At 37.5% G+C, this 14,902-nt stretch overlaps 1 protein-coding gene across 4 annotated transcripts in view; it reads left to right on the top strand.

Moving 5' to 3' along the window:
* The window catches only part of CFAP70 (cilia and flagella associated protein 70), an 89,688-nt gene that overhangs the window by 37,563 nt on the left and 37,223 nt on the right, over positions 1 to 14,902 (top strand). For 3 of the 4 annotated variants that reach the window (XM_082406846.1, XM_082406844.1, XM_082406843.1), the window contains 6 exons: positions 6,204 to 6,374; positions 7,306 to 7,386; positions 8,954 to 9,045; positions 11,548 to 11,608; positions 11,931 to 12,125; positions 13,970 to 14,101. In XM_082406846.1, coding sequence (XP_082262972.1) covers positions 6,204 to 6,374; positions 7,306 to 7,386; positions 8,954 to 9,045; positions 11,548 to 11,608; positions 11,931 to 12,125; positions 13,970 to 14,101 — 732 coding nt within the window. Of the gene's footprint in view, positions 1 to 6,203; positions 6,375 to 7,305; positions 7,387 to 8,953; positions 9,048 to 11,547; positions 11,609 to 11,930; positions 12,126 to 13,969; positions 14,102 to 14,902 lie in introns of all 4 variants that reach the window. The other variant, XM_082406845.1, reaches the window with a different exon arrangement.

Genomic DNA, 14,902 nt, shown 5'->3' with positions numbered 1-14,902 from the left:
GCAATTTTCAGATGTTAAAATGTTAAAATACACATTATTTATTTAAGTGAAAAATCAATTGTATCATTTTTCTTCTTAGGAGAAAGTGAGGCTTTATAAAACACAACAGTAATAACAACAAAAACGCATTGCTATTTTATCATTATTAGGAAAAGTATTTCTCAATAATAGTCATGAGCTATTTGAAAACCAACTGAGTAATAAACTCTATATAAGTATCCTTTGAATCAGAAATCAAACTTACAGGGATTTGTCTGAAATAAATCATTTAATAGGATCAAAACCCTCCTATTCATGAAAACTTTTGGGGATCAATAATAGCAAAACTAAAATTAAGATTAAATGTCAAATAATAGAGAAAGGATTAGTAAATTATTGTAAATAAAAATGGTGGAATATGCATCCATTAAAAAGAGAATCATTGGGCTTCCCTGGTGGCACAGTGGTTAGGAATCCGCCTGCCAATGCAGGGGACACGGGTTTGAGCCCTGGTCTGGGAAGATCCCACATGCCGCAGAGCAACTAAGCCCGTGAGCCACAATTGCTGAGCCTGCGCGTCTGGAGCCTGTGCTCCGCAACGGGAGAGGCCGCGACAGTGAGAGGCCCGCGCACCGCGATGAAGAGTGGCCCCTGCTTGCCACAACTGGAGAAAGCCCTCGCACAGAAACGAAGACCCAACACAGCCAAAAATAAATAAATAAATTAAAAAAAAAAAACATTAATGTTTTGTAGATAGTTAAATGAAAAAAAGAAAGCAAAAATTTTATATATAGCATAGATCATGATAAATTCCAAGTGAGTTTATTAAAATAAGTTAAATGTGAAGTCTATAAAAATAGAAGTGTCTCTTAATTAAAGATATGAAATAAGGGAAGACTTCCTGTGCTTGAAAACAAATGAAAGATATAAAAGATTTAGATTGCCAAAAAATAAAAATCTTCTATACATAGAAGAAACCATCATTAACAGATTATAATGTAACTAAAAAATTGGGGAAAATATTTGAAAACATATCAGAAGATGGCTACTATTCCTAAAATATAAAGCACTTTATTGTATCAATCATATCAAGATATTTTTGGTGAATCTGAGGGAAACAGTATATCATAATTGAAAGGTTATAGGCGTTGATGTCAGGCAGTTCCTGGACTGCATTCTGGAGCTGCCAGACAGGCTGCCATTTACTGACTTTGGGCAAGTGACTAAATTTCTCTCAACTTTATTCATCAGTAAAATGGAGACACTGCTTGTTTCCTAAAATTGTTTTACATATTAAATGAGATAAAATATGTAAAGCACTAGGGATGTAGTTGACACACAAACATTTTTGCCTGTTACTTTTATTATACCTATATGAAGGAGAATATTGTGCATATATTAAAAATTATTCTCATGAAAACTTTAAAAACAGAGGATGCATGTGATAGTCTGTTAAATGAAAAAGGATATAAAACTACATCCACTATGATCACAACTTTTTAAAAATATATAATCATAATTTTTAAAATATATGAAAAATACTGGGGAGGAAGCATTTCTGGGTATGTCTGAGTGAGGAGGTTGTCAAATTTTCTCCCCCTAAAAGCAACTGTAAAGCTGGACAAATTGACAAAATGCCATTTCAGTGCTCTGGAAATTGACCAAAGGCATCAACAAACTGAGAAGTATTCATGCATGAAAAACAATGGAGTTTGAGGCATCCTTGCCTAGGTCTGCTCCTAAACCACCTCCCCCTACCTCTTCTTTAATTTAACTTAATCAGTGAGGTGATTCTTCTAGGGCAGGATGGGCTGTGAGGGCCAGCAATTTTGCTGCCACAGAGAGGGCTCACAAAATTTGGAGCAGTGGGTGAAGGACCCACGCCTGACAATGTCATTGGTTGAAATGGAGATCTCGGTGGAGAGCAACCAACATATTGTAATGAGAGTCCTAGGAGAAAAGAGAGAGAAAGAGGCAGAAATTATGTATAAAAAAATAATGTCTGAAAATGTCCCCTGTTTGATAAAAACATTAATCTACATACCTAAGAAGTTCAGAGAATTCCAGGTAGGATAAGCATATGGAGGTCTATAGTATACACATTATAGTGAACTACTGAAAGAAAAAGAAAATTGTGAATTCAACAGGAGAAAAATGATTCATCACTCACAGGGGAGCACCAACATGGTTAACAGTTGATTTTTCATTTGAAACAATGGAATCCTGAAGGCAATGGAAACACAGATTCAAACTGCTGAATGAAAACGCTATCAACCAAAAATGGCGAAATAAACACAGCCATGGATAAACAAGTATTGAAAGAATCTGTTGCTAACAGACCTGTCTTGCCAGGATTACTAAATGATGTCCTTCAGCTTGAAAGAATATGGACCAAATGATAAATTGAATCCACAAGAAGAAATGAGCACTAGAAATGGTTAAATGTAAGTTAAGTATAAAAGATTTTAGAAATATATTTTTTCTCAGTTTTGCTCTTAACTTCTTTGAAAGATGTGATTGTATAAAGCATTAGTTTTATTATTGGGTTTGTAATATGCATAGATGTAATTTATATGATAATAGTAGCATAAAGGAGAGAGGATAGAATGGAGCTATAGCACAGTAAAGTTTATATATTTTATCAGAATTAAGTTAGTCTCAGTGTGAAATAGATTGTGATTAGTTCAGATGCATATTGTAATCTCTAAAACAACCACTAAGAAAAGTGTGTGTGTATGTGTGTGTGTGTGTTTGTGTACATATACCATATGCATACACTCAAGTATATATATATATATTTAACATTAAAAGAAGGCACTTAAAGAAGGAAGAGAGGAACAAAAAAGACAAGATAAATAGAAAAGAAATAGCAAAATGTCAAATATAAATGTAAATATTTCAACAATAGCATTATATGTGAGTAGTCTAAACACCCCAATGAAAGAGATTATGAGACTGGATTTTAAAAAAATCAAGATTTGAGAAAGACAAATATATCACTTACGTGGAATCTAAAAAATAATACAAATGAATCTATATACAAAACAGAAACAGACTCACAGACATAGGAAATAACTTATGGTTACCAAAGGGGAAAGGAAATGGGGGGAGGGATAAATTAGGAGTATGGGATTAACAGACATGAACTACTATACATAAAATAGATAAGCAACAAGGATTTACTTCAGAACACAGGGAATTGTTTTCAATATCTTGTAATAACCTCTAATAGAAAATAATCTGAAAAACATATATAACTGAGTCACTTTTCTGTACACCTGAAACTGACACAATATGGTAAATCAACTAATACTTCAATAAAAAAATCAAGATTCAATGATATGCTGTCTATAACAAATACATTTTGGTTCAGATACACGTAAGTTGAAGTAAAAGGATGGAAAAGATATACTATGCAAACAGAAAACATAATGGAGCTGAGTGGCTATATATCAGACAAAATAGACTTCAAGATGAGTAATATTACTAAAGACATAGAGTGGCATGTCATAATAATTAAAGGGTCAATTTATCAGGAAGATAGGATTTATAAATTATAAATTATTATATATAATACATGTATATACATGTATTACATGTATTTATACATGTAATACATGTATAAATTATAAGTGAATACACACCTTACAACAGAACCTCATAATACATGAAGCCAAACCCAACAGAACTGAAAGGGGTAATAGACAATTTGACAGTAACATTTAGAAATTTCAATATTCCACTCTCAATACTTGGCAGAACAACTATATAGAAAATCTGTGTTAAACATAAACTTACCATACAACCCAGCAAATCATTCCTAGGAACCTACCCAAGAGAACTGAAAACCTGCATTTACATGAAGACATGTACGTGAATGTTGATAGCAGCATTATTCATAACAGCTAAAAACTCACAACAGTCCAAATGCCCACAACTGGTGAATCAATAAACAAATTGTGGCATATCTATATTAGGGAATACTATTTAGCAATAAAAAAGGAATGAACTACAATTAATGTAATATGCCAAAATCATTGAATTTTTTTTTTCCTGGAGCAAAACTGGAATAATTTACTTCCTTGTCTCTGTTGGACTTGCTGCTGAAACAGAACCTGATTTCACCCTTGTTGGTGGCCTGTTCCGTTCTGATACTTGGTTAGATATTGCCCGTGAATTCCATTTTAATCTTCACGGGCTAGCAGTCTATAGTACCCCTAGCCTAAACAGAGAATATCCAAAACTGTAAATATTTCATTGTGTTTCAACCAAGCAGAAATACATTCTCAGGAAGGTGCTGCTTAGGCCTGTAAATCAGATTTTTTTTCCCAAAATCATTGAATTTTGACTACACTTTAAATGGGTGAATTGTATGGAATGTTAATTTTATCTCAGTAAAGCTGTTTTTAAAAAAGAGTGAACTCTGAAGCCTTTGCAGATGTGATTGGTGCCCTGTGGCACCCTGACTCCTGCGAAGCTGTGAATCCTACTGGATTCCGAGCTGTCTTCCAGAAATATGTTCCGTCCTTCTCTGGATACAGCCAGCAGGATGCCCAAGAGCTTCTGAAGCTCCTCATGGAGCTGCTATACCTCGAAATCAACTGACGAGGCCTCCGGGCTCCACCAGTCCTGGCCAGTAGTCCAGCTCCCTCCCCACCCTGTCGTGGAGGGGCTCTGCTAGAACCTGAGTTAAGCGGTGACGACCGAGCCAACCTGATGGGAAGCTTACCTGGAGCGAGAGGACAGCAAGATTGTGGACTTGTTTGTGGGCCAGTTGAAAGGTTGTCTCAAGTACCAGGCCTGTGGGTATCGCTCCACGACCTCCTAGGTTTTTTGTGACCTGTTCCTGCCCATCCCCAAGAAAGGATTTGCTGGGGGCAAGGTGTCTCTGCGGGGTAGTTTCAGCCTTTTCACCAGGGAAGAAGAGCTAGGATCGGAGAATGCTCCAGTGTGTGACCGGTGTTGGTAGAAAACACGAAGTACCCTTTCAACACCCTTAAGCCCCCAGGCTCCCCATTTACCTCAGAGACGTCTATTTTTGTGTCTTTTTAATCGGGGAGAGGGGAGGGGGGAGGGGGTGGTTGTACCTCCCATTATTTTTTTTATTAAAAAATACCCTTCCACCTGGAGGCTCCCTTGTCTCCCAGCCCCATATACAGAGCTCCCCAGGCCCCTGCCCATGTACAGCCCCAGACCCGCTACAGTCTCACTATTTTTTGTGAATAAATTTATTAAGAAAAAAAAAGTGAACTACTGATAGATGCTATAATATGGATGAACCTCAAAAACATTATGCTAAATGAAAGGGAGACACAAATGACTACATATTGTATAATACCACTTACATGTAATGTTCTCTCTTCCAGAGATGTTAAAATTTGAAAAAGTTTGCATCTTAGAATATATGAAATACAGCAATTACAGTAGATGTGGTAGGATTGTGAGTGATATTTAGGATTTATAATTTTTCTTTAATATTGTTGGACTGTCTTTTAGCAGGTTTATTGAGGTATAATTGACATATAATAAATTGCATATATGTAAAGTGTACAATTTAAAACTTTTGACGTAGGTTTGCATCTGTGAAACTATCACCACAATCAAGATAATGAAAATATCCATTATCCTCATCTGTTAACCTTCTCTCCCACCTCTGTCCACTCCTCCCCTCTTTTGTTTTTTTTTTTTTGGTCTTGTTTCTTTCACTTAGCATAAATTACATTTAGATTCATCCATGTTGTTTAATTTAAAAATTATTTTAAGATTCTTTTCCAGTTATTTATCTATAGTTTGAATTTTCCCATACAAATGTTTACTTTAAACTTGCACTATTCTTTCAATTATAATTGATAGGCCAGTAGTATTTAGGCAGGTAATATTTCTTGTACAGAAATAAATTCTATCACTTAAAGTTAATCTGAAATTATGTGTCAAAGTTTAAAAGCTTTCTGGTAATAAGTTATGAGACACCAAATCAAGCCAGGTTGAAAGTTCTCTTATTAATTTAAAAAATAGGGTAGGCAGCTATGTTTCTGTGATGGTTTCATCTGTTCAACAAGTACGGCAAGACAATTGTTTTTTGCTTCTCCTATCCATCTCTGATTGTACCATATTGAAATTGTCTAGAAAACTAAATGATATTAATGAATAATGTGGGTTTCTATTGAGTTTGTTTCATTTGCCTGTGAGTCATTACATTTTTTTGTTTCTTTCTTTCTTTTCAGACCAAGTGTTTATTTAGCTTGTTCCGGGATACTGGCCATAATTTGATTCAGAATAATAAAATAGGAGGAATTAATTCTCCAGTGTCCAAACCAGTTATTTCTAAGAACCTGAAAGAAGATAAAACAGTCAAAGAAAAGGATATAGAAGCAAGGCCTAGGCCTGGGGATGTGGTAGGTTGTTGAGAAGGTGATGATTTTGCTGGTTTTGTTACATTCCAGAGGCTTGCACTGATTTCTCATTTGGTGAATTGCCTCAGTTTAGCTTGCGTTTTGATGCAACATAATGGTCCTTGCTTCTGCTATTGTGGAGACCATGTAAGAATTGAATTTTTTTTTTTTTAGAAGTCAAAGAACCAGCTTTATTAATTTCTGGACAAGCTCCCCAAAGTAGAGGGAGAGGGCTAGATGAATTTTTTTAATAATTAAAAAAAATTTTTTATTATTTTAAAAAATATTTATTTATTTATTTGGCTGCATAAGGTCTTTGTTGCAGCATGTGGGATCTTTTGTTTTTTTTTCTTTAGTTGCAGCATGTTGAATTTTTAGTTGCGGCATGTGGGATCTTTTAGTTGCAGCATGCAGGATCTTTAGTTGCAGCACGTGAACTCATAGTTGCGGCATGTGGGATCTAGTTCCCTGACCAGGGATCGAACCCAGGACCCCTGCATAGGGAGCGCAGAGTCTTAGCCACTGGATCACCAGGGAAGTTCCAAGAATTGAATTTAATTTTTTAAAATTAATTAATTAATTTATTTATTTATTTTGGCTGCGTTGGGTCTTCGTTGCTGCATGTGGGCTTTCTCTAATTGCGGCGAGCGGGGGCTACTCTTTGTTGTGGTGGGCGGGCTTCTCACTGTGGTGGCTTCTCTTGTTGCGGAGCATAGGCTCTAGGCACGCAGGCTTCAGTAGTTGTGGCTCGTGGGCTCTAAAAGGTAGGGTCAGTAGTTGCGGCACACGGGCTAAGTTGCTCCACGACATGTGGGATCTTCCTGGACCAGGGCTCGAACCCGTGTCCCCTGCATTGGCAGGCAGATTCTTAACCATTGAGCCACCAGGGAAGTCCCAAGAATTGAATTTTTGAGGTATGCTTATTTTCTTTCAGCAAGCACCTAGTATAAAATCTCAGAGCTCAGATACTCCTTTGGAAATTGAACCCTCTCTTTGCAACAATCCAGAAGGACAGGTAACTATGCATGAAGAGTTTGAAAATTAAGTTTAAATTCATCAGTCCTTTACTGAGCAAGATAGTATGATATAGTGGAAAATGCTCATTATCTGAGTAACCATCCCATATTTGCCACGACTAGTTTATGACCTTGGGTAAATTTCTTTGTCTTGTTGAGACTCTCTAAAAGGAGTGGATACCAGATTAATTTCAAGGTCCTTTCTAGCATTAAAAATTTATGTCTTTTATTAATTATACTATATTAAGCACTATGAGAGATGCAAAGATGCATCATCTGCAGCGTTTATTCGTTTGCCCTCAGGACACTCAACACTCTGGTGGGCAAAACAGACTGGTACATAGCTAACTGTAAGACAGAATCTTGATGAATGCTGTAGTAGAGGTGCAAATGAAAGTGCTATGTGGCCTCAGAGGAGTCAGGTGGGGCAGTCTCAGAAGACTTCAGGAAGAGGTGGTATCGAAGCTAAGTAGTGAAAGATAAAGAGAGCCCTTTGCCAAATGAATTTCAGGAGAAGAATTTCAGGGCCAGAGAACAGTTTGAGTCAAGGCACAAAGAAGGTAGCAGAATTCAGGATACATCAATTAATTCAGTGTATGGTATAGAGAAATGAAAGTAATGGTTCTAGAAGGAGGTGATAAAGAAGACAGACTGAGCTGAGTTTTAGAAAGACTTTGAAAGCCTTGCTAGAAAGTTTGGGCTTCATTGTATAGATGATGAGAGACTGTTAAGCCTTATCATAGAGACTCACACTGAAGTTTTTTAAGTCACGTAGAAATAATACCTCATGAGTGTTTCAGGGCAGTACTCTTGCCAGGATATGGAAAAAAGAGATTGAAGTTGTGGTAGGGGCTTCAGATATCAGTTTATAGGTTTTATTTACAGTACAGATGAGTGTTGATGACAGTTTAATCTAGGGAAGGGACTGTAGTAAAGAAAGTAAAAAACCTGTGGAGGCAGGGTGTGGAATTTGAAAGCTTTGGGGTGTTGAGGAAGAAAAGTTAAAGATAACTCAGGTTTCAAGCCTCACTTTCTGGAAAGATGACAGAATCATTAAGAGAAAAGTAAAAATAGAGATGGATATAGGGGAAATGATAAGTTCAGTTCTGGACATGTTGTATTGATAGTTAGGATGCTGGCAAGAATCTGGGTAGAAATGTCCATGAGGTTGAAGTTGATAGATGGCGCATAGGAGGGTGTGGGTGGGAATGTCAGACGGTTATGAGATCATTTCTTCATGACTCCTGAAAGAGGTTTGGTAGAAGAAAGAATGGCATTCACTTGAAACAATTCCAAGAACAGTATCGAACAAATTAAACAAGACTTCAGCTGGGGTAGACGTTTCCAAGAATAAAATTGAAAACCTTTTTCTGCAAGAGATAACCAGTGTTACTATTTCTCTTTCCAGTTATTTTTCTATGTAAAAAATGTTTTAAGTCAGAATCACACTATATATACACAATTTTCTCACTTATTATATTGTGAGCATTATCTTATGTTACTAAAATTTTTTCATAAATATCTGTTTTTCTGGAAAGAATAAATTAGAGAAAAATGTCTTTACAGCAATATGTAGAAGCAGGGACATACATTGTGTTGGAGATTGAGCTGGACAAAGCCTTGGTTCCGAAGCGAATGCCAGAGGAACTAGCCAGAAGGTGTGTAGCAATGGTTCTCATACTTGCTTTGCAAGACGGTTTAGGTATAAATAAAAGGAAGTCATTTTGTCCACATAAATGTAATTTTTCTTGGGCTAAGCAGCAGACAGTTTTCTTTTTTTTTTTTCAGGTAAGTTTCTTTTGTTACTTTTGTTTTCTTGTTATAAAAGCAGTATGTTGCCAATTACAAAAAAACCTGAGAATTTCAAGATAGGCAAGGAAAAAAAAATCAACAAGAAAGTATCTAAAAATACCCAGATTTCTTTCTACTCACCCAGTGATAACCACTTTTAACACCTTGGTACTTATCCTTCTGGAGTTATTGTAAAGTCCCTATATTATACACACACACACACACACACACACACACACACACACGCACCCTTGTCACATGTAAATATATGTAATTTTTTAGAACTGTTTTTATATTGTACCACAGTACTTTGATTGTGTTTCTAGGAAGTTATCCATTTCATCAAGATTATCCAGTTTGTTGATGTGTAATTATTCATAGTATTCCTTTATATCCTTTTTATCTCTATAAAATGGAGAGTAATGTCTCCATATACATTCTCAATCCCTCTACATTTCCTCCAACCCTCATGCCATTTCCCCACCAACACCCTGCACCCCAGTCCTAAGCAATCACTTACCTACTTTTTTGTCTGTATAGATTTGCCAACTCTGAGACATTTCATAAAAATGGAATCATACCATATGTGGTCTTTGTTGACTGACTTCTTTTATCTAACATAATGCTGTCAAGATTCATCCAAACTGTAGCATGTATCAGTACTTCATTTCCTTATTGTTGAGTGGTATTTTATTCTATGAATATACCACATTTTGTTTTTCTAGTCTTCAGTTGATGGACATTTGGGCAATTGATTCTTATTATAGGGTTCTATAATGATTGTATTAAAATGGAAGTCAATTCATGTGACTCCTCTGTTCAGAAACTACCAGCAACTCCCCATCACACTCTGAGTGAAAGTCAAAGGCTTTACAGTGGCCTACAAGGGCCTACGTATTCTGCATATATTTTGTCCTCATTTTTTTCTGTCCAGCCAAACTGACCTCTCTCTATTCCTCACACATGCCAGGCACACTCTTGCACCAAGGCCTTTACACTTGTTGCTTGCTTTGCCTATAATTTCCTTACCCCAGATACCTACATGACTTGTTTCCTCACTTCCATCAGGTCATACTCAAGTACTGTCATCTCACTGCGTCTTTCCCTGGTGAAATATGCTCCCCAACTCCACCACCCCCAGCCCCCAACATAGTCTATCTGCCTTCTTGCACTATTTTTCTCTATGACACATATCACTAACCAATTTATGTTATTGTCTTTTTATCCCGACTAAAATGTAAGCACCATGAGGGCAAGAATTTTTGTCTGTTTTGTTTAATGCTCTCTCCCCAGCACCTAGAAAAGTGCCTGATGGATAATAGGCACTCAGTATATATTTTGAATAAATGAATAACGTTGCCTCTGGAGAGGAAACTGGGTGGCTGGACAACAAGGTTGGAAGGAGACAATTTACTATATATTGTTTCATACGTCTTAAGTTTTGAATCATGTGGATATATTATCTATTAAAATAAATAAAATTAAAATTAGGAATTATGAGCAAGGTATAAAATTACATAGGACCTATTCTCACTTTTTTTTTTTCTGGCCGTTCCACGCAGCTTGCGGTATCTTAGTTCCCCAACCAGGGATTGAACCCATGCCACTGCAGTGAAAGCTCCAAGTCTTAAGCACTGGACCACCAGGGGATTCCCTCATACACAGGACCTATTAAAGAAAAATTGAAGTTGTGAATTTTTTTGTAAACTTCAAGGCAGTGTAGTATATCTCAGTAGGAATGTGAAACTGTAAGAAGGAAGAGCTATAACTTAATTTCCTTTAGGTTCTTGTAAGAGCTCATGAAAATGGAAGGTAGAGGTTTTGGCATAAGTAGTTTGACTGTGATAAAATATATTTTTGTATTCACCATAAAGTTTGATATCAGTATTGTAGTTTAATGCAGTATTATAAATTATGACCAAGAGTACACTTTTTATCCTATTGGAAAGGAAAGAAAAGCTTTCGCTTGCCTGTACCATTTATATTTACAAAACTTTGTGCTTTCAGAGACTCTACTGAGTACACATAAAGTCATAACGCCCATCTCTTTCTAACCTCTGAGTCAAGCAGCTTGTGTACAACAGTTTAAAATAATGTGTAAGGGTAAAGCCAGGGCTCAAATTAGCCAGAAGTGCAACTTAGCTACTTTCCAGCTAGCTGCTTAGTGGCTTTCTTCTTGTCTGGTCCACAGCCATACGCTGTTCTGAGGTTCACGTCAAGGTTCTTACATGAGAGAATAGCTCAGTGCTCAAGTGTGATGGGCAACTGACCTTAGATCTCCCTCACCTAGACCTTAAGAGGTGGGAAATAAAAGAACATAAATCTGCATATAATAAAGTTTTGTTTTGTTTTGTTTTTTTCTGATACAGAGTCAAGGAAATGATACCTCCAAGGCCACCTCTTACCCGTCGGACAGGAGGAGCTCAGAAGGCAAGTACCAAAGCCAAGGTGAAACTCGAAGATGTTGAGTGCACCCATGTGAAAATAATGCATGGGCTCTTCAGTATGTTTTCCAGAAAGGGGGAGAAATTGTAGCTTCACATATTTTCCTTCCTGCTTCTATTTGTGACCAGTGGCATTCAGTGAAGAGTATACAGTGTTTAATCTTTGGCTGATGGTTTCTGAGCTGGGAAGAAAAGGGCAATTTATGCCTAAAGTATTATTGAATGTAAAACCCAATCCAGTTTCAGACTTCCATTCCATGTCTTGACCTCTTTGAGGCCTCTTTACCAGACACTTTGTATTTTTCTAGGCGGTGAGTGACTACCACGTGCAGATCAAGAACATTTCTAGAGCCATTCTGAATGAGTATCACAGGATGTTTGGAAAAGAGGCAGCCAAAGTGGGGAGTGATCTGGATAGTGAAACCCTGGAGGAGCAGAAGTGCCAGCTCAACTATGAACTTAATTGCTCTGGAAAATACTTTGCTTTCAAAGAACAACTCAAGGTAAATATTAATTTATTTAATGATTCCATGGATTTTTATGAAGCATCTTCTCTACATACCTAGTTATCATTTTTTCTCTGGTTATGTTCAGCTCAGCTCTACCTTTCTTGCTGTTGGTGCAAAGAGCTGTGTTCTCTATGATAGAATGTCTGGAGACATCCTTCCACTCCTGTAGAGCCTTGGAATGGTTCAGTATCTGTCCTGAGTGTAAGCTTTTAAGAAACTAATTCTTCACTTGAAGTTAGGCCAGATTTGGGGCCAGATTTCATGTTGCACTAGCAGGCAGAAACTCTGTACCTGGTATTGATTCCATGACTAATTATCTCTGTCTCCCATTACAAACCTTTTCCTAGTCCATAGAATCACTAAGATTTGAGAAATATTTACTTAATAATAATTTCCCAAATAATAATGGCTAACATTTATTGAATATTTGTTGTATACCAGATACATTTTTAAATGCTTCATACTTTACTAATTTAATCCTCACAACAACCCTATGACATAGGTACTCCCCATTTTACAGATGGAGAATTGCAACATTAGTTGGTTAGATAATTTGCCCAAGATCACAGAGCTAGTAAAGGTCAAAGATGGGGTGTGGCGCAGTGGTTGAGAATCTGCCTGCCAATGCAGGGGACACGGGTTCGATCCCTGGTCTGGGAAGATCCCACATGCCGCGGAGCAACTGGGCCCGTGAGCCACAATTACTGAGCCTGCGCGTCTGGAGCCTGTGCTCTGCAACAAGAGAGGCCGCGATAGTGAGAGGCCCGCGCACCGCGATGAAGAGTGGCCTGCACTTGCCACAACTAGAGAGAAAGCCCTCACAAAGAAACGAAGACCCAACACAGCCATAAATAAATAAATAAATTTTAAAAAAAACAAAAACAAAAACAAAAACAAACAAAAAAAAAGAAGATGGGGTGTAAATTCAGGCAGTCTGGCTCCAGACTCACATTCTTATCTGCTACACTGCACTGCCTCTCTATGTACATTTACTATGTGCCCTATACTATACCAAACAGATATGAAGAAAGCACATGGAAGTAACAAAGGGAAAAACAGCTGATATCCATGGAGGCAAGAGGCTATTCTCAGGTGACATAGTCACATCTCAGTGTGTCTCAAGTGACCTTACCACTCTGAGCCTCAATTTTTTGCCTAACAATGAGGGATGACATTAATACGATCACATGGGGTCATTATTAGAATTAAATAAGATAATGCATGGAAAGTGCTTAGTACAAAACCTGGCAATAATGTTAACTTAGGGGAGAAAAAAGAAGACGCTGTCCTGGCTATAGCAGTATGTTATTTGTACAGCATTTTAAATTTCCCCACCTGTTATTTCTCTTTGGCTTCTCAATCATCTTCTGAAGCAAGATAGGAATACCAGGAGTACATATCCATTTAACAAATGAGGAAACTGAAGTACCAAGTGTAAAATAATTTATGAGGTTGTACAGTGGCAGGATTAGAACCAGGATTCCATTCTCCAAACTCTCAAATCAGGCCTTTCTCCTTTTCTCCCTTGAATCATGTGGCCACCATGAGAAAGGTAATGCATAAACATAATGCTAAGGTATTTTTGGCTTTATGACTCTCTTCACAAAGTATGAATCCTGTATTGACCATATTGGTGATGATGGTGATGTTAAGAAAAGAAGCCATGTGGGGTATGTTGATTGGGGGAAAATCAGAGAACCAATAGTCTAGCAGTCACCAAGGAAAATCAGTCACCTCCTGGAGTTCTGATGAGCCTTAGGTCAGAAACTCAAGGGAGGCCTGTGCTGTTAGCATGGTGCTAGACTGTGTTATCAGATGGTGATATGTGTCTCTTGCAGCATGCTGTGGTAAAGATTGTGAGAGAGAAGTACTTGAAGACAACAGCATTTGAAAGCCAAGAGGAACTGCAGAAATTTATTAGTGAGCTCTATGTTTTCTTGGTGGATCAGATGCATGTGGCCTTAAATCAAGTAAGTGCTTCAGAGCTAAGAACCCTTCCTTTTCTCTGTAGGTCATCAGGGTCTCCTCTGAATGATTCCTTCCTTTCTTGCTTCTTTTCTTCCTTAATTCCACAAACATTTTTGCGGGTGTCTGCTCTGTGCTAGGCATTGAAAACACAAAGATGAATAAGGAACTGCCTAAGTTATAAGACTAATTTTAGGGAAAATAAGGGGGTATCCTCTTTCAACTTCATAGAAAAATTAATTTCATAACTGTCATAAATTTGATGGATAAAAAATAAATAAAATCAGCTATGTAAATTGTGGAAAAAAATTATTCTATTTATTCTGTGACTGTGTGCAATTCTCAACTTTTTCTTCAAGACTGACAATCAAAACAGAAAAACTATGAGTTTTCAGATATTATACTTGAATGACAATGACACTCCATATATGCCTTTTCTATCTGACTGGTCTCCTCCCACTTGTCTGTTTATATTTGTACATCTTACATCTTGCCTTCATTTGCTCATTTTTTTTTAAAATTTTATTTATTTATTTATTTTTATTTATTTATGGCTGTGTTGGGTCTTCGTTTCTGTGCGAGGGCTTTCTCTAGTTGCGGCAAGTGGGGGCCACCCTTCATCGTGGTGCGCGGGCCTCTCACTATCGCGGCCTCTCCCGTTGCGGAGCACAGGCTCCAGACGTGCAGGCTCAGCAATTGTGGCTCACGGGCCTAGTCGCTCCGCGGCATGTGGGATCCTCCCAGACCAGGGCTCGAACCCGTGTCCCCTGCATTAGCAGGCAGATTCCCAACCACTGCGCCACCAG

The sequence above is a fragment of the Balaenoptera borealis genome (assembly GCF_965194805.1).
Source record: "Balaenoptera borealis genome assembly, chromosome: 10".
NCBI classification, from domain to species: domain Eukaryota; kingdom Metazoa; phylum Chordata; class Mammalia; order Artiodactyla; family Balaenopteridae; genus Balaenoptera; species Balaenoptera borealis.
This window is presented reverse-complemented; position numbering and strand designations above follow the sequence as displayed.